This window comes from Scatophagus argus, chromosome 9 (assembly GCF_020382885.2).
Source record: "Scatophagus argus isolate fScaArg1 chromosome 9, fScaArg1.pri, whole genome shotgun sequence".
In the NCBI taxonomy this organism is placed as follows: Eukaryota; Metazoa; Chordata; class Actinopteri; family Scatophagidae; genus Scatophagus; species Scatophagus argus.
Genome location: NC_058501.1, coordinates 13,237,249 through 13,256,741, shown reverse-complemented (window position 1 = coordinate 13,256,741; position 19,493 = coordinate 13,237,249). Strand labels below are relative to the sequence as shown.

Below are 19,493 nucleotides of genomic sequence, written 5' to 3'. Positions count from 1 at the left end.
TAAAGCACACATAATGTGATTCACTTCACAAATTACATGTAATGTAGTAAATGAGGGATTATAACTCATAATATGCAGCTGATTTAATCACTCCACACCGTCAACACAACGCAATGGTGACCCCAGCTGGACAGAAATATGTACCGTCCTTAAATGGCTTCCTTCTGGAGCAGTGCTTCTTCTCAGTCTCAGCTGTTTAATCACGTGCTAGATGCTGTCAAATTGTACATAACCTCCAAGAAGTGGACCTGGGACAGAAATCTGCAGAAATTTATTTTACCAATTTCTCTGCTGTAATTTGACAAAATGCTAATTTGTTAGGAAGCATAAACACTTAGATTTAGTCTCAGATTCAAGACCATATGCAAAGCCAATAGAGCTTGAAGAATAATGATGCAGAGCACATTGCTGGTGCCCATTCGTTTCAGTTCAGATATTGTGCCTCAAAGCAAACAGTCGATGGTCACAGTGTCATGAACACGTGGACTGTACAACGTAATGCAACCCAGTGTATATATAGAATTCTGATTTTCTGACGATAATGGTAACTCTGCATGATTTGAAGCCATAATTTATAGTGTTTCTAGCCATACTAGCAACTCTTCTCTGGGGATGGCAAGCTCCTTTGAGTTTTTGAGCTTTCATTGTCACATCATCATTCATCATCAATTCATTTAAACATTCTTGAAAAATAAAAGAGAATTTTTTTAAATTACACGAGAAGATTAGGTTGGAGATTTTATGGTCTTGTTCGTTTGAATTTTGTCAGACCTATCCTTCTTCTTTGTCTTTAAACATTTCCAGACAGCAACTAAAGGTACAGCGATACTGGGTAGTCCTGCCAGTACAAAGATGATCACATAGATCCAGACAGGATATGGCTTTTCCTCCAGTGTAGGGAATTTCTCCTGAAAAGACAGAGAGAAATGTTATAATTTGAGTTTTTGTGTGATTATCCATAATTCTATGGCAATCATGTCAAAATAAATTAATATCTACCGATTCAGGATCCCAGGCTTTGTAAAGGAGCTTTTCAGAAACTTTAGTGATGAAGTAAAACACCAAGATGAATAACATAATGAGTGGGCTGATGACTCTCCATGATGCCTGCCAGAAGAAGTTTGGCTTGTGTCCAATCATGAACTTTATATCATCATTGAACCTAAAATGACACATATTATGCATTGACAAGAGTATGAAGACAACAGAAGAGAAAATCTAAAGATGCAATTAACAACAGTACAGTAATTATGAAAACATTTTTTTAACTTTGACATGCTGTGTACGGTAAATCATGTTGACAACAGTTTGTCTACACCGTATGCATTTAGTTATATATGAAACAAAACTTAATATGTGTTTTCATATTACCTGTCTATCCCATAAATGTACACCACTGAGATCATCTCGCAGAAGGCAACAACTAGCAGAGGGATGGATCCTCCATAAGTGTCAAAGAGTGAAAGCCAGTAGTTTCCAGAGCCTTGGAGAAATATTAGCCCCACTAGACAGCAGAGCAAGCATGTTACACCTGAAAGAGAGCAAAGAATTGATCATATATACTAGAAATCCCTATTAATATAAAATGGGAGAATTGATGTGGGAGTTACCAGTTACAGCCTCTTTGGGCCATGTCTTAGGGAAAACTTTGAGGTCTTGCAGTGGTACCAGAACTCCCTCGATGTTACCAAACATAGATGACAGGCCGAGACAGAAGAGCATTATGAAGAAAAGGACGGCCCACACCGGTGAGATGGGCATCTTGGTGATAGCCTCAGTGAACACAATGAAGGCTAAACCAGTTCCTTCAATTCCCTATTCCCAAACAGACTGCATTATGGCAAAGCGAGATACGATCATTTGATAATAAATATTTCACAAAGCATTGCACAAAGTTGCTGAAATTTTACCTCACTGAGAAAAGTATTTAAGTCGCAGGTCTTTAGGTCCAGCCCTTGAATAACATCAGGGTATGTTTCATTAAGACGTTGAACAACCTGATTGTAGTTGCTGTCAGTGATGTCGCCCTCAGCAAGCTCAAACACATTGAGCAATGCTATGATATTTCTAAAAGAAGTCAGAAAGGTTTTCACAATTGATGTACTGCTGAGAAAGAGAAAGATATGAGGTCATTTGACAAAAAAGAGTGAACGACGTACCCAGACAGGCAGCTGTCAAATCTCTCTGTTGCTCTGAAGCCAATAATGGTATAAATGACAGTTGCAGCATACACTGAGGTGATTCCATTGATGATAGAGATGATCACTGCATCCTGCTCACAGTTGTTGCTTAAGGAAAAATGCAATTTTACTTATCTACAGTGTAGTGCTATTACTGTACTGTAAATGATTCCACTTAAAACAAAATAACCAAACATACTGCACGGAGTTATAGCTGGAGAAGGAAATGAGACCACCGAAAGCCAGAGAGAAGGAATAGAAAACCTGAGCACCCGCATCAAGCCATGTCGCTGGCTTCGCCAGCTCTGTTAACTGGAAGAATTAGTAAAGTAGACAATTATGGATCAACTGATTATTGCACTGCATGGGCTATAAAATATATCCAATAAGGAATTTCACTGAGGATCCCATAAACAGGTCTAACTGTTGGAGCAACCCAAACAGATAAAAATGTTTACTGAAAAAATAACATAAACATAATTAATCCTCACTGCTTTCCCCTTAATGTTATCCCTGTATTTGCCGAATAGGATTTAAATATATTTAAGGACATTCAATGTCTTCTGATTTCTCTTTTGCACTCACTAATCAGAGTGATTCCTGAAGTGAACTTAAAAATTCAACTTACGTCTGGTGTGAAGAGAAACTTTACTCCATTCAAAGAACCCTTCAGGGTCAATCCTCTGATCAGAAATATTGTCAGCACCACATAAGGAAGGGTTGAAGTCACATACACAGCCTTAGGAAAATAAAGTATTTGTGTAACTATTGTTTAACTCAACTCATAAATCTCTTTAAAATCAGTAAGCAATTTGCTGTACCTTCCCAGTAGTCTCAATACCACGAATGATGCAGATATAGAGCACAGACCATGCGCAAATATGGCATAATAGCATCCACCACTGCAGACCGCCGGACTCTTCCAACGCTGGTGTTGTGTTCAGAGTCTCCCTGTACCAGAAATAATCTACAGAGGAGCTCCTCTCACACTCTGGGACAAGACCTGACAAAATCGAACAACAGTGTGTGTCACTAAGCCAAAAATAAAGAGTTTCTGACTTTTCTTTCTGTAAAAGCACAGAGCCAGTAGAGCTACCTGTTAAATTGACATTTATGGGACACTGACTCCAAGGCAGAGGCTCTTGAAATGAGTTGAAGAAGTACCACATGATCCAGGCAATGATGGTGTTGTAGTAGAGACTGATCGTCAGAGATACACACATGGATGCAATTCCTGCCAACAAATGTTTTAAATGGGTTTCATGCTAGGCACTTTTTCACCAGTTGGTACAAATATCATGCAAACCATTTCTCACCAATGCCTGTTAAGTAAGGATGGATCGTAGCCCACACTCCCAAACTCCCTCTTCTTAAACGCTGACCAATGGCAAACTCAAGATGCAGCAATGGGATTCCTTCAAGAACCAGCAGGATCAGAAATGGTATCATAAAGGCACCTGAAGGAAAAACAAAGGAACTGTCAGTGGTATCATGTTTACAATACACCCTGAGCTGATCGTGAAATCTTGAAGATCCTCATGTTAATCATTTAGGATGCACGTGAGCACATGCAGAGTCAGACAGTGAATGCAGTCAGGTTCATAATGTGCTTACAGTGAGCACTTTACAAGGGTTTCCTGTTAAGCTTAAAGACTTCTTATCTGAACAGGTCAGTTACAATCTACCCTTTTGAGTTCATGCTGATGTGCGATGATGTGTTTCGCAGCTCTTATCAGGCTAAAGTTATTATTGGATTGGCGGTCTCGTGATGTGCTTATTAACACTTTCACTTGGACAAGGGATGTCCACTGTTATATACACCTCACTGTCATTCCTACTCATCAAAAACAATTCTGTTCAGCTCAGTTCAATATATTTTAACTATCCCTAAATAAAAATAAAGCTTATAAATATCAAGTCAAAGAGAAGCCAAAGAAAAAAAATCCATGACTGACTAACAGTGCCCAGTACTTAAAACCAAATGTTTTCCTGCTTGTTTTATCATTCAAGCAAAATCCTTTGGAGACCTTATAATTTTGTAACCAACTTAACCTATGTCTGTAAAGTAAATGCAAATATAGATGTATGGGATTATACCTAATGCTAGTGTACTCTTCCATTAGGCCTGGGTTAGGAGTTAACCAATATGTTGTTTTGTTTTTGTTTTTATTCAACAAAGATACCAATACCAGTCATTAGTAATCAAGGAGACCAATAATTGATGTTTGGAACCGATGCACATTTGTAGTAAATATGAAAATCTTAGAGTAAACTGTGATAGAATGTAACTAAGTTCAACTTACTTTGTATTACTTACTGACTATTTACATTTTCTGCTGCTTTGTACTTCACCCCTACATTTTGGAGGCAAATATTGTACTTCTTACTCCACCACATTTATTCAGTTAATAGTTGTTTTGCAGAGTCAGATTATAAATACAAAATATAAATGGACTATTATTAACAATTGTATTATTATAGGTTAAGCTGCCTGAAAGTATATAAAATAAAATGAGCTCCCTCTTAGATGAAAGTGATTAATGCGCAGAGCCACAGAAGAGCATTTTTAAATTAATTTACTTTATCTGCAGTCGGACAGGCTGGGCCCAATAATCGATCTATCCCTAGTCTGGATTAGGTATAATTAGGTATGAATTCTCTCTCTTCTGTTCAAACTGTGTAAATAGTTAAAATGATGACTCGCCTCCTCCATGACTCTGACACAGATACGGGAACCTCCAGACGTTTCCAAGTCCCACACAAAACCCTACACAGGTCAGCATGTATTGGGCCTTGTTGTTCCATTTTGGTCTGTCTCCAGCCTCTTCATCTTCCAGCTTGTCCAGCTGCTGATGGGACAATATCCTGTCCTCCAGCCCTGGATTGGGTAGTTTTAACTTCATGATCTGTCTAACACTGTAGTATTGCAGGGACACGACAGTGCAGCGCTGGGATGTGAATCTCACACTGTGTGATCCTGCAATATGTAATAGACCTCTGTAATAGATTGACTAGGCTGTGCTGTCAGAGAACATCAGCACTCGTTAACCACGCTTGATGGTCTGTCAGCATCTTATCTTCTGGTGAAAGGATCAGTGAACCTTCAGAAAGGACTCTAGTTTCTCCGACCCTACTGAGGTTTATTGGAAAAAAACAACTGTTATTATGGTATTTATTGTATGGTAACACCTGAAAGAGCGACCCGAATTTTCAAGTTTTCATATGCAGTGGTACAATATGTGGATTAGAGCTTGCTATCAAACCTCAGCAATTTTATTATCAAAAAATCCAAATCCATTATGCTTGTATTACAATTATTAACCGGTTAATATTTGTTTACATACTGCTTATAAAGGCTACATGGGGTCTTTATACCATCTAGACTCAAATCCATTATTTGAGTGTTTGAGTTGAATAACTGAGTCACTACCAGCGTTCGTGAGCATCGATTTGTGTACTTCTCACATTCACCACTGGAGGCCGCCATTGCGCCTGTAATCTGAGCTGTGTCGGCCGGCGTGGATGAGGTTTGGCCGCTGCGTCCCCTGGCAGAGTTTATGCTTGAGGAGGGAGCCGCTTCCCATCGCTCTCATAGACCAGGCGCCAAGTGTTGCAGTCCCGTCCGCAGTTTGCCTCAGCACCTGAAATGCCCGCAATGCCCTTGGATACCGCCGCCCCGCTCTGACTAACCGCATCTCCAAACGAGGTGCCCTGGATCGTTAACTTGTGGACTGTTGTGTACACTGTCCTGCGTCCTTTGCGCTGCGTGAAGCGAATGGAGAAGGTCCAAGGATAACTGAGGGTGCAGGATTTTGCGACTGCAGAAGACCTGCCGGTAGTTCGCCGTCCGGGGTGGGGGGGTGGGGGGGGAATCTGCCTGTCTGTCAGAGGCTGTGGTGCTGCATCTCGTGTTTTCAGTATCTAAAATCGCCTTGCATGGATACATCATGGCTACGTTTGTATTTAGGGTACAGTTCTTAGATGATACTGATCCATTCAACAGCACCAATTTCCCTGAGCCCACCAGACCACCTCTGTACACTTTCAGGGAGGATATTCCTCTGATCAATCAGATTGCTGGAGTCCACAGACTGCTTAAAGCGCCACAGAAGGTATGCATTACACTTTGTAATCTCATATGTTTTTGTTCATGTTTCTTTAAATGAGCTCAGTGAAAAATTAACACTGACAAAGTGTTAAATTAATGATTAGCTTGAACGTATTGATGGGGTTACTACCAAACAAACCTAATGGACCAATGACTGCGCCACTGACTAGCAGCTTGCTCATCCGTGATGCTGATGGAGCATCAGCATGCATTCAGACTGTTATTGCTTGCACAGTGTCAGTCAAGCAGGCAAATAATATGACTGAGTGGAATATTTGGTGGGTTTAGGTGATACCTGAGTGGAGCAGACACCCTTTATATGGGTGAGGGAAGGCAGGCATGTGTTAATGTTTACCTCGGCCACAATAGTAATCCCCCTCAGTTTAACCTGTATTTCTTACTTTTCATTATAGACTTGGTTTGATCTTTGTGCCAGTTATTTTGTGGAAGAGAAATATAAATAAAGAGGACAACTTTTAGTTGAGTCCATCTTAACTATGAGTGAGCTGAAAATAAATAAATCTGTAAAGGAGTGCACTTGGCATTTGTGGTAGCATGAATGGGCAGGCTCAAAGTCCATGTAGGTAGGAAACCACTTGTGTTACCAATTTGCCACTTCAGCCTCAGAGTAGGTGGGTTCAGGTGCCCAGTTGGTCAGTTGTTGAGGGGTAGAAGAGGATAATTCCCCACCCAGACTGTCCTAGATCTGTGGATTTGAATTTGCAACAATTTAATCTTAATCCCACTTCCGAATCCAACTTCCATCTAGCACATTTTTAGAATCGTTTTATAATTTGAAACTTGAGCCATTTTTTAGAGTGTACTGTTATCTGTAAAGTTGCTGAGTGCATTTTGCTGCTCCTCTTCATTGTTGCGTTTGGTCGACTGCGTCACGTCGATCTTTGTTTATTTGTAACTTTCTGAGGATGTAAAACAGTGCACATTGTTATGGTTGCAAAAGTTGGCCTTCCCAAAATCCACAACTACACAGCCAGTCGTAAGCATCTCAAAATAATTTGGTGTGGTGTAATTGCCTTGTTTGTTTCCCAGAGAACGCCAGTGAAAAGTATGTAAACCTGAAGCCCATTTTCCAGTTTTCTTTTTCCTTTCAGAGGCCTTTGAAGGCTATATCTCTGGAGAAATGCCTGTTTCTGCCCTCTGACTATGTGCATCCAAGCACATTTTCAAAAGGCCTCATCGACCGACCTTTGAATTTAAACAAAGCACAGGGGCCATGGCGTCCGAGGTCGAGTCTTTTATTGAGCATTTATCTCAGTCTGGTTGGGAAGTCGTGTAAATAGAAAGTTAATTAGGGTCTTTCTTCATTCTGTCAGATCAGTGGTTCTTCATCTTGTTTGAGTAGAGCTGGTAAGATAAGTCATGGAGGCCTCAGGATGCTGTGGATCGCCACAGTCCTGGCTCTCGTTTTGTAGCCCACTCAGTCTGACCAGCAGGATTGGATGGAGAGGGAAGCAGTTGGAATTAAAAACACAAACAATGAGCTGATGTATTTTGTGCTGTCGACTGGTCTTAGTTTAGCAGCAGTCCGGCTGGACCGCAAACTAGACAGACACGGTAGTGCCAGTGGTAAAGTGGAAGGAGCAGCCCTTGTGCTTTTCATAATAAGTAACAGTCAGGTGGATGAGAAGACTGTCTCACCACATTTGAGCAATGAGTCCTCTGATTCATACCCTCAAAAATTTGAAGACGCGACTTTGGCGTGACCCCACAAATATCTTTGACAACGAACCTGTTGTCTTTGAGCTCTGTCTCTACGGTGCAGGTCAGTCTGGTATAAATAGAAAGCTGCTAACACATGGTGCCGAGGGAGTCAGAACAGCTTGCATATGCTGTCTCTAGGCTGTTCCTGTCAGTTTCAGTCCACAGTCTCAAGAGGGAGGATCTGTGTGTGTGTGTGTGTGTGTGTGTGTGCGCGTGTGGTTGTTGTTGTTTGTGTCTGATTGTGCTGTAAATAGGAGGGCACCCTGGCAACTGTTTTGTGAGGTTTGAACATCAAAAGCCAAAAAGCCATTATGTCCAGGGTTGTATGTTATAGCAAAGAGGATTCAAACCATAAATGCTCGTTGTGCAGCAACAACAGCTTCGTCAGGACAGCAGACACACTTTGAAGTTGGAAATAGCCACGCCAACGTGTATCATAATGCTGTACGTTATTGTGTGCTGTACGTCTTTGTAATGCAGCATCTGCGTGTAAGACACCAACATTTATCCATATCATGTATAGCTGTAGTATCTCATCTTTGCTGCAGTGTTGATGGAAAGTTTACCCGACTCAACCTCTTGATTTTCATGATTGTCCTTGTCAGATGACAAAGTGGACATGCTGCTCAAAACCTGCTGGAGTTATTCCAGGTCTGCTTGTAATGGCAACACAAATCAACAGATCAATAGTCCTTCACATTCTTTCTTCTCAGTCAGTGTTTTGTAGTTTGTGGCCCGGTGTCCTTGAGGCCTGGCATCAGATTGCAAAAGCAGAACTCAAGAGAGGGAAAATGTGGCTAAGTCTTGGAGAATGGACTCTCACTTTACCAATTTCGATTTTTGGGCCGGTTGTTTTCCTGCATTTTTTTTTTCTCCCTGAGAAATTACAGAGTCCCATAATGAGAAGTTATGTTAAATGCTGTAAAGTACAGGTTCCTCCTTCAAGCCTGTCAAAGCTCCTTTGAATTCTTTTACACATTGTTACACAGAGTTGAGGTTTCTCTGCATTTTGGAGGGTTGTCTCGGCAGAGGGCTCCTTTCAGAAGAATGCACCTTCCATGGACAGACTCATCCTCTGCATGCTTGACATAAATTTGAGATAACTACTGCGGTTTCTGTTTTATGCTTCAAGTGTGTTTTAATGTGTTTTAAATCACTTTCCACTTTTAGATACCATCCTCAGCTTTATCAAACTAACTTTAAGCTTTTCAAGTGTCTTACTGTAATTTCTCTTGTTTGATTTGGAGTATGGTGCAGTTTACATACGAAAATGTGTAAGACCGGCTGACACAAGGTTAGCATTTGCACAAAACTAACACAGTGGTGTTATTATTAGGCTGAGTTGAGTTCCAAATGTGCAACTTGCACACAGTATATGCTATCTCATTCCAGATGTGTTTCTCCTGTGGAACACAATGAAATTTGGAGTGAGATAGCAGTTTTTAATTGGAAATTGCATGGTGTTTATTTTTAGGCCTTTCTGCCTTAACTGCTTCCCTGGTCAGTGGACCACAGTATGGTGGTTGAAGGGAGAGGCCAGACCTCAGTGTGTGAGCAGAGCACTTGTGGTTTTTCTCTGGACTTGGCCATCGCAGGGCCGCCGTAGGTTCAAGTCCTGGGTGGGGGGCATCCAAGGAAGCCTTTGCTGCTGATAATCTCGTAGCGCTGTTCCGGATTAACGGCCATTTAAGTGCACCAGCCTGGCGTGGTTATACATGGCAAGACCTGTAAACATTAATCCAGGTTGATTATATAATGAGAAACCAGAGTAACACTGGTTAAGTAGGATGGATGGGCAGATACATGGATGGGGACTGATTAACGGCAGACTTTAGCAGTTCACTTTGACTTTTCTGCAATTTCACTTTTGGTCTGTGAGTCAAAACCTTGTGTGGGGAAATGCATTTCTCTGTCCCACAGCTAGCTAATTACTGGTTACTGCTGCAAATTCAGCCCAGTGTTTTGTCTATTTCAGGTTGTGATACAGAGTGAAACTTTTTTTTCCTTTCTGTTCAATCCAAAAGCTTCAACAGTAGTAAGTGTAATTGAAAAAAGTACAAATCCTAAAATAATGTGGTGAATTGTGCTAATAAATTTGGCAAGCAACCGTATCCAGTTCATGACACCTTAAACTTTTGCAACACATTATCTTAATATATGTTTTATATTCATATTTCCTGCTTGTCGAAGTAGCAACAGCATTTTATTTAGAATAAATAAAAGAATAACAAATGGACAGTTAGAATAAGATGTGATGGAGAACTGGTTCCAGATGGTTAAAATCAGTAGAGACCACTGGCAGGTGCAGTGCATCACAGCTATGACTGAATGCAGACAGGTCAACATTAGCAAAATGAATTAATATTCATGTGAATCCATGAACATTTAGGACATTGAGGATAACAACTCTTGACTTAAAGGGACACAGTGGATATTTTGTGATTTAGACATTAAGGAGACTCCTGATGGGTAAAAACATTCAAGTTCTTGTTTGGTTTTGTTTGGTTCAGTATGTCACATATTATGCAGGGCCCAGTCACTGGTCAGTGTATACGATTTCGCATGTCTTCTCCTTCATGGTACATTTCATATTACTGTCACACCCATTATTTGTAAGGCATGTCAGTCCATAGGCATAAAAATAGTGAGCCTAACTTTGGCCCTTATTCCTGGATTTCCTGTCTGTTCAGAATCTGTCCTGTAATCTGGAGAAGCGCTTTCTTCCCTCCCCTGCCTGTGTAGTGTCTACAGTATAGCTTTGTTTGTCTTCTTCTCTGTTTCTTTATGTCCCTTAGTCTGCTTAACTGTAAGAACATCGACAGTCTAACTAAGACTTATGAACGTCTTAGAAACAATAGGGTGTTTGGTGTATGTTTATGGCTCTTGTGTCCTCTTAACATGAGAAAGTTCAGCCTTATAATCTATACAACTATTATATTACCGATAATCCTTGGTTTACCATGCACAGAAAGCAAACGAGAGGGCTCAGAGTCAGAGAAAGAGAGAGCTGGAGAAGGAGTGAGAGTTATCCTAACCAACCACATGTTTTGTTTCAGTTCTCAAATATGACACAGTCCTTGAGTGCTGCAGTGCAGTAATACAAACAGAGTGGCCTAACAGATCAAAGCCATCAGATCCATAATGTCTTTCCCAGCCTTTTTCCTTCACATTCAATTAAGTTACTGTCATATGTGGGAGAGGATTGAACTGCATCAGAACTGGAAATAGCTGGTCTGATTTAAAAAACACGTGGTTTTGGATGTTACACACATGTTTACATACATTGCTCTTCTTTAAAGAGAAAAGAATTCTTAATGGCTGCTTATTTGGGATGTGTAACTAGTACATTTTACAAGTGTATCATAGGATTTTCTGCTTTACGAAGCCCTCAGTGTGGGGTTGGCTGACAAGAGAAGACGAATGTGCTGATTCGTGTATATTTGTAGACTGTACAGTATGTTGTTGTTTTAAACACCCTGGCTGTTGATGGAGCAGAGCAGTGCCACTCTCTCCACCTAAGTAATGTGTTTGCCCTCCTTTAATGGTATTTGTTTTCCTGTCATCTGCTTCACCGCTGGAGCCGCTGCCCCGTGGAGCTGACAGGGCTCTGAATATAAATAGGTTAATATCTCCAATTTGGAGGTCACCCAGACAAGTGAACAGACACTCTCATTCCTCATCCCCCTTGACCACAGTCAGCTGATGACAGCCATTCAAGACCAGACAAATCATACCTCCTCTGCAAAATCATCTTGTGTGATGATAGTTTATCGGACAGGGAGAGCAGAGAGATAAGAGGCACCAGTCTGCCAAATCTGCATGACTTCTCTCCAACCTTGCTCTGCTTGTCATTGTGGAGCGCTGACAGGAGTTGATAAAATAACTTTCTATGGTCCACTGCAGACTAGACATAAACCTCAAATACATTGCGCATTTAGCAAAATTGTTTTGTTATGGTCACACAACAAACATCAGCAGTGTTGTTGCTGCAAGTTGTGATTTAAAGAATAAAGTCTTACCACATTGTGATTAATATGCATGTGGTTATGAACTTGTTATGTATTTTGTGTGAAATGCAGACACCTCTCATCAGACATCTCAGAGTCTCTTGCTTCACCTATCTCCTGTCCCCTCCGCCTTCCATGTAGCCTGCCATGTATGTCTTCTCCTCCCGGAGTCACAGGCCTTGTTTTCCTGCTGTAAATCACCTCTGTACTTCATCCCTTGTCGTCAAACTGGCCTGTGTCGGTCTCAGAGGGTGTGCCCGGTCCCGGTCTGGTGTCCATCTGTGTTCACTGGCTGTTCAGCTGAGCTAGGGACTCCCCCGTGATCCGAGGTTGCAGCCCAGGAACAATCCTGTCCGCCTTAGGGCTAACTGAGCTAACCGAGCTAACGGCAACTATAGGTAGTGCCGTGGATAACTAGAGCAAACAGTAGTTGGCAGTTACTCTGGTGATATGTTGCCCCCATAATGTTGGAGCTCTGTTGTCTCTCCCCTTTAAAATTAAACTCCTACACATGTTGCCTGAGTCAAAGCTTTGAAAACATTATTCATGGTCATGGTCCCATTGTCACCTTGTTCAGCGCAATGAGTGAGTGCTGATCTGTCAGAGCAGTGCTTCACTTCTTTAACTTAATTAAAGTTCAGCATGCTTTACATGTATTAAGTGTAAACGACATGATGTCAAGAGAATTGAAGACAAATCATTGCTTGACTGTGTCTTCTTTCCTCTTTAGCCTGATGACTGTGCCCTACAGCTGTCCCATAATGGAAGCTACCTGGACCTGGAGTCCACCCTGGCAGAGCAGAGAGATGAACTGGAGGGATTTCAGGAGGAAGGAGGGTAAGATAACAATCACTGTCTCTGTCTCTCTGTTAGCTTTTCCTTCACTATCACCAAACCTCAAAAGCAAACAGCCGCACACACAGAACACTGAAATGAAAAACAATCTGCCTTTTTTCACTGGTTAAAAATCATGTACAAAAATACATGGAGGTACCTCTATAAAAAAGTTAGTCATATATTCTTTGCACTTCAAAAGGTGCCGCCAGGACTTGTTCCAGAGCAGCTCAGATTGAAAACACCGCCTAGCAGGTTGATAATGTACTTTACTTGCCAAGCTTTGATTATCCAGGTTGTTCATATTGTTGTGTTCAAATTGGCTGTTATGGAGCAGAAATAAAAATGCATGATTCAAGAGTAACTAACTTTTTGATTTAAACAATCTGGCTTTCATGCCTGAAAGAATTGCTCTGCTTTAGCAGTCAGACGTAGAGCTTGATTGCTGTTTTTCAAGACAGAGAAACATAAAAATTAAGGCGAGATAAAGAGGGAAAGATAAGGTATTTAAATCCTTGGTCATGGGCAAACATATTAATATCCTACTTCCCTAATTTGATTCTATTATAGTAATTTGAATCATAATGAAACCCATTTCGTTCCAGTATGAATTAGTGAAATAATCTCTTTTCTGGGCCCCAAAAGCTGCTCTCGGGAGGTGGTTTGGGTCTGTTGAGGAGCTGAGGGGACAGGGCTTTACCCCACCTGAGGGACTCTCAGTTTCAGAAGTCTTTCAGCACTTTGACATTCTAGCGGAAAAAGGAGTTTAAATTGAACATTGGTATTATCAGCCACACTAATCCCTCTGTGAATCAGTCACTAAATATCTCAAAAATCTCTGGATATGTAATTTTGTTAGCTGTTAAATTAGTGGAACATGATGCTAAAGTATACTTTTTGCAAATATGAAAGGTTGCCATTGATATGTTTTATCAGTTTTGCGGTGGTATTGGCACCCTTTTAGTTACAGACTAAATGTCTCAGACTTTCCATGGCATGCATCCATTCATGTCTCCTAAAATACCTGGCCTCCCTGGCTGAGAGTGGCAGCAATGATGTCATCTAAACCACTTATGAGGTGTAGACACGTCTCATGAGTAATCACCCTCATCTATATTGAATGTTACCTCAGTGCTCTCATTAGAAGTGGCCAAACTACAATTTTAAACCCACGACTGTACAGCAGTCAACTTCTAATTTAGTTGTATTGTTTCCCTGTAATATGTAGGTCAACGAGGCTTTGTCTTGACATAACTCCTAGACCTGGATGAAGAACAGGTTTGAAATTGTGCTAGTTTCATATCTGTGTCATACACTTTCTTTGGCTAGTTACTTTATTGACTCCATATGTTTTTTCATGTACTGGAGAGTATGTTGATATATCATTCATGTGCCGCCCACTTTAAATGATCACAAACCAAAGGTTGGCACAAGAGTTGCTGGTCGGCTGGACCACAAACATGTATGGATTTATTTGTCTAACTTGGAATTCATAGGCTGCTCTCTGGCTTGGTGTTTCTATTGGACGTTGAGAGGGCTGTCGTTTCCCAGTTCCATCTGAAATTGTTCGGAGCCTATGGGAGGCTAGCGAGAGCTGTGAGGTTAAAGTGGTCCACTGCTTCTCTCATCGAAGGCCGAGTCTGCCAGGGCCCATGTGCTGCCAGCTGGCACAGGCTGGTATGGATGTGTGTCATTAAACCCACACAACGTTGTCTGAGGAGGCTGGGGGTGAAAGTGGTGAGCCAATTATTTTGTAAAAATAGGATAGTTCTGCTTGCTGGCTTTTTATGGTGCTGATGTGCCCATGATTACATCCCCCACTGCTCAGCGTTGTTGATTTGATGATTATTAAGCTAATAAAAGGTCTGATGAGGCATTTCACCTTTACTTGTTCCATTTTATTTTTGTTTTCAACCTCATTTTACAACATAAGATCTGTCAACAGTAGTCACCAAATCCAAAACGTTTAACCTGCAGAAAAATTCGGGAGTATTTCTGTCACTAACAAGCAAATTTGCACTTTCATCATTTTTGCTTTAAGCCCAACCATCTACCTTTGGAAGGAGAGCAGGACATTCTTACACTGCCTGGGTCCCTGAACTCCCCTGATCATTGGTCATTGAATCCATCTGTAATTGATATTAATGGCAGGTTACATTCCTGAAGCGCCTGTGTCATACCTAGTGTCTTTACAAACAGATTAAAGTATGATCCTCTGACAGAGCGCTGCAGAGCCAGGAGATATCCATGTCATAGGAGCTTAAGGGCCATAATCACTTCCACACAGTGTTTGAAGCTCAGCTATAGGAGATTGTGACTAATAAATCCCCTGTCCCATCTTGAACATGGTCTCACTTCAGCTTATAAACTGACCATATAGCCTAGACATGTGCTGAGACATAACTGCACGGTTTTGGGGGTTTTTGGTAGTCATTGTGTCATTGAGGTTTGTAGTTGTGATAGATTGATTGGCCCCATGCACACAATTTCCTGCATTTGTAGCTTTGATTTGAGATGGAGTATGCTGGATGTAGTTAGGATCAGATGGTCTGACATGTGTTTACAGACATTTACAGTCTTTGAATATTTTTGTGGGTTACATGGATTGAAGAGAGACTGTTTGAGCTTTTCAGAGGAACCGGGATCTGATGAAATGCTGTATTGAGCTCATGTGGAGTTGTGTGTTGGTCTTGATGTTGTTTGATGTGACATTGATCGGCAGATGATTAGTAAAGTTGTAAGTCATCAACGACATATTCCCTGGCTTGTGTTGAGAAGATAACATGAAGGGTTGTTATTGTTCATTCGGCAATGTGTTGCTGAGCTGGAACACAGAAGAAGAAGACACTTTTTAGCATTTCAGCGCCCGGGTGCACATAAAGCACATCTGAAAGCCAACAAGTTTGCGCTGACTATGCCTTTCTTGGTTTTATTGAGTGTTGTCTTGATGTGTTTGACGACCGGCTTTTTAAAAATCCTGCAAAATCCAACTGTTTTTGCTCTGTCGGACTCAGCTATTCAGAGCTTCTCATCATATCCTTTCATCTCTCTTAGGACAGCTCCGCTTTCATTATTTTCATTTTTTTCAGAACTGCTTGGACATTGTTTTGTAGACGCTCACAAGCACACAAGATTTTCATTTGTGGAGAAAAAACACATTTGAAAAGAAGCAGAGGAATTGTCAAACAGAGTACGGCTTAAACTTCAAGGAGAGAAATAAAATGCTGGTTGTCTCCTGTGTGCTTGGAGAGCAGTTTTTGGGTATTATTAACAGAATAGAACAGTTTGGTGATTGTTCAGAGTGCGTATGTGGTTATGCTTGCTCAGTCACTGCAGGTCCCTCTGTAGACACTCAAGCAAGGGGTGTTCACCAAGAAATGCTTAGTCAGTAGACCTCTGTGGGGCCTTCTTGTCTGGCATTAATTGGTCTTCGAGGAGAAGCGCTGGCTTTACTGTATTCCAAGTATGTGTGCTCGCTTTCTGTGGGTACACATTTTGTGCTGTTTTATAAACAGTGCCAGTAATGCTCACGTAGATAAACCCAGGGAGCGTGGAGCTGGCAGGCGTCCACTGGTCCAGTCGCTGCTGCTCTTGAGTATTAGGATTAAGACCAAGCTTTATGAGGGTGCTGTACAGCAAAGCAGTGATGGGAGAATGGAGAGCATTAGAGAAGAAAATAATGTGGGGTATCTAATTGGCAGGTATAGTTTTTTGTGCAGCTGCGTTTCGTTTTGTATCATTTGACAATCAAAGTGATGGTGATTATCAGATTTATGCTATTGAGTAAAAGATTTATGGTGCGCTGCTTCTTTTACACAGAATGAATAAAACAGCCATATGTTTCCATTTAATCTTTTAAAAAGCCATCTAATTTTGCCTTGGATAATGGTTAAGAAGGAAAACACAAGTAAGAAGTAATTGTTTTGGGTAATGGTCAAGTTTATCCATTTTATGAGATTGTTAGCAATAGTCATGGTTGTTCAGATGGTAGCAACAAAGGTATTTCAGCAGCATGATGTTGCACATGATAAATCAGATTTAATAGGAGCTTGGCTTAAGTTGATTATACAGTACCACCACTGGAGGAAACCAGAACATTCTGGCACAGAAGAACATTTGACCAAAAGAGGACCAGAGAATTCAGTAGGTATTATATCCCAACATGAAGCCAATTTGTTATTTGGCTGACAGTCTTGACGGTTATGATTACTTCTGTAACTTTAGGCCTCGCCCTTCACAGGCCTACAGCACTGTCTGTGGGAGTGTACTGTTTTCATGTATAATTGGTGAGGGTGGGGGGGTCCTCGCTTATAGTCCATGCACGTTTGTTTAATTTGATAATGAGCACGTTGGCCTGTGTAGCCTCAGGTCGTGGTTAAGCACAGGGATACTGTTGCAGCCAGGCAGAGAGAAAGCAGACGTTCGTGACAAAACGGCTCTGGTTACCCGTTTGCCTCAACAGCATCACAGAGGATTAAGTTGCTGTTTGGTGTCTTATCTCACCAGTTAGGGTCCATGTTGACAGATGTTGCTCCTGTGTCACCTCTGCTTGTTGCTGGATATTATATTTGATAAGCAGTGAGCATAAGCAGACTTCTTCTGCCATGTAATCTGGTTGTGTGCATTTCAGTGCAGCCTGATGAAGCATCAGTATGATCTGCATTCTGTGCTGATGGACTTTTTGTCTCTCTGTCAGACCCGCTGCCACATGAATGTCACTAACAGCAACAGTCTGGTGCTGGCACTGCTCCACTCTGAACAATCTCGCAGCCTTTGTGCATGCGGCATAAAAGCCCATTTGTTAGAGAGCTGAATTAGGAGGGGGGGTCGGGGTTGTTGAGCAACTCTACCTGCTGTGCTCTTGTCTACAGTTGTGTCTACCGAGTTTGTTTATGTGATTCTTTAGCTTGTCAAGAGGTTAAAAGCACAATTTGTGAGGCAAACGGGATGTCCTGCAACACCAAAATTTTAAACATGAGATGTGCTTTTTTTGTCAGATTAATTGAGACAATGCAACAAATCAATGTGAGTAATGTTTGGGAAAATAGAAAAAGTTGGAAAATACTGGGAAACGACTTGTTGGTTTGTGTCTTTTAATTCATTGACACTAGAAGAAGTGAAACAGTGAATAATGTCATCCTTTTTGTTTGAAAAGGTAAATCTTACATCAAACTTTTTTACACAAATTAAGGAGTGGGCTTCTGAGTAGCCAAATTATCCTTTGTGTGACCACAAACTACACTGATCTCACATTTGCATTCATGATTGAATAGAATTGGGATGCATTGTTGTCCTCTTTGTTTTGGATCGTCATTCAGACATTGTAAGCGGTTGACAGGATGGTGATAGGGTCTTGGCATATCTCCATTAACGCAGGGGGTGGAGTTGACCTCTGAGCTGCACCCATTCTTCATTTTTTACCCTTGGAGACCTTTTCCTGTTGTGTTCAAGCTTCGAATATTGAAGCTCTCGCATAAGACTGAACGGTTGTTGAAAAAGAATTTAGTTTGACGATCATTTTGCGGCTTTGCACAGAAGCTCTTCAGCTATATTTTCCTGTCAGCTCTTGCCCCGCTGCTGGCCTGACAGATTCACACAACATACTGCTTCTTTATCTTGATACAATTGCCTGCTCCCCTCCATACCCACACACAGACAAAAGCACGCAAACACAAATTTAAATAATCATGCATTGCTTAATGTGCAAGTAACATTCATTTGTCTTTTTTTTTCTTTACAGGAGAGGCAAGAAACACAGCATTATTCTTCGAACGCAGCTGTCCGTCAGAGTTCACGCCTGCATTGGTGAGTAATAAACCGCACTGCAATCTAAACTGTACATTTTTGTCACCTTTCACGCTCTCGCTTTATGATGGTTAGTTTGTCTTCCTATCAGCAATAAGGTATGAGCTTTAATTAGCTCTATTACCAGTGGATTATTTTACTGGGCTCCTTGTTGATTTTGCACAGTGGCAGTTTTGGGAAACAGCCTAGAATCTTAATTTGAGCGAGAATTAATAGCATTTCAACAACAGTGTGAAAAACAGAGCACTGGCACGAAGCAGAGACTGAGAACAGTTTATGTTTTTGGAGTTACTGTGTTCTGTCACTTTGTTTTATTGGGCCTCCTGGTGACTTTGAGTAATGTGAGGAAACTAGTACAAAGAGCTGAGTGAAAACATATGCACGCACTCATGCACGTGGCATGCGTGCAAACACACACACACACACACCCATGATGTGCTTATCAGAGGCTGGCATTTGATTAAGCTGAGGATGCTGACTGCCTAAGCTACAATGATTTTGGTAATATATATGTAATATATGATAAATGATAAATAGGTGCTAATTGTTTTTCTACCTTGTTTAATGCATGTACAATGAAATGAATGCGCAAGCCCTTGTGAAGTAATTTGCCAGTGACTTGTCAGCCATAACGCGGGACACATTCTCACACGAAGACACACCGTGCCTCCTCTACAGGCCTCAAGTGTAAAAATAACCCAGCGCCTGGAAAAGCTATTAGGCTGTAAAATAGTCAGAATTTGGTCGTTTTTTTCCCCTCTAATGCAGTAGAAGTAAACCAAAAGCCCAGACAATTTTCATATGAGTGAAGTCACTGTGATCCGAGAATTAACTCTG

At 41.2% G+C, this 19,493-nt stretch overlaps 2 protein-coding genes across 6 annotated transcripts in view; one reads left to right on the top strand and one right to left on the bottom strand.

Moving 5' to 3' along the window:
- fhod3b (formin homology 2 domain containing 3b) overlaps positions 1 to 19,493 on the top strand; it is a 92,733-nt gene that overhangs the window by 4,288 nt on the left and 68,952 nt on the right. For 4 of the 5 annotated variants that reach the window (XM_046398784.1, XM_046398783.1, XM_046398781.1 and 1 more), the window contains exons 1-3: positions 6,057 to 6,292; positions 12,748 to 12,854; positions 18,592 to 18,656. In XM_046398784.1, the coding sequence (XP_046254740.1) occupies positions 6,128 to 6,292; positions 12,748 to 12,854; positions 18,592 to 18,656 (337 nt within the window). In that variant the 5' untranslated portion in view covers positions 6,057 to 6,127. Of the gene's footprint in view, positions 1 to 6,056; positions 6,293 to 12,747; positions 12,855 to 18,591; positions 18,657 to 19,493 lie in introns of those variants that run through there. The other variant, XM_046398785.1, reaches the window with a different exon arrangement.
- slc6a19b (solute carrier family 6 member 19b) lies at positions 722 to 5,166 on the bottom strand. The gene is made up of 12 exons (XM_046398786.1): positions 4,885 to 5,166; positions 3,497 to 3,637; positions 3,277 to 3,414; positions 3,002 to 3,183; positions 2,809 to 2,919; positions 2,380 to 2,492; positions 2,160 to 2,288; positions 1,911 to 2,067; positions 1,611 to 1,815; positions 1,372 to 1,531; positions 1,000 to 1,162; positions 722 to 908 (listed from the first exon to the last, which is right to left on the bottom strand). The coding sequence occupies exons 1-12, from the start codon at positions 5,081 to 5,083 to the stop codon at positions 726 to 728; spliced, it is 1,881 nt and encodes a 626-aa protein (XP_046254742.1). The 5' UTR covers positions 5,084 to 5,166; the 3' UTR covers positions 722 to 725.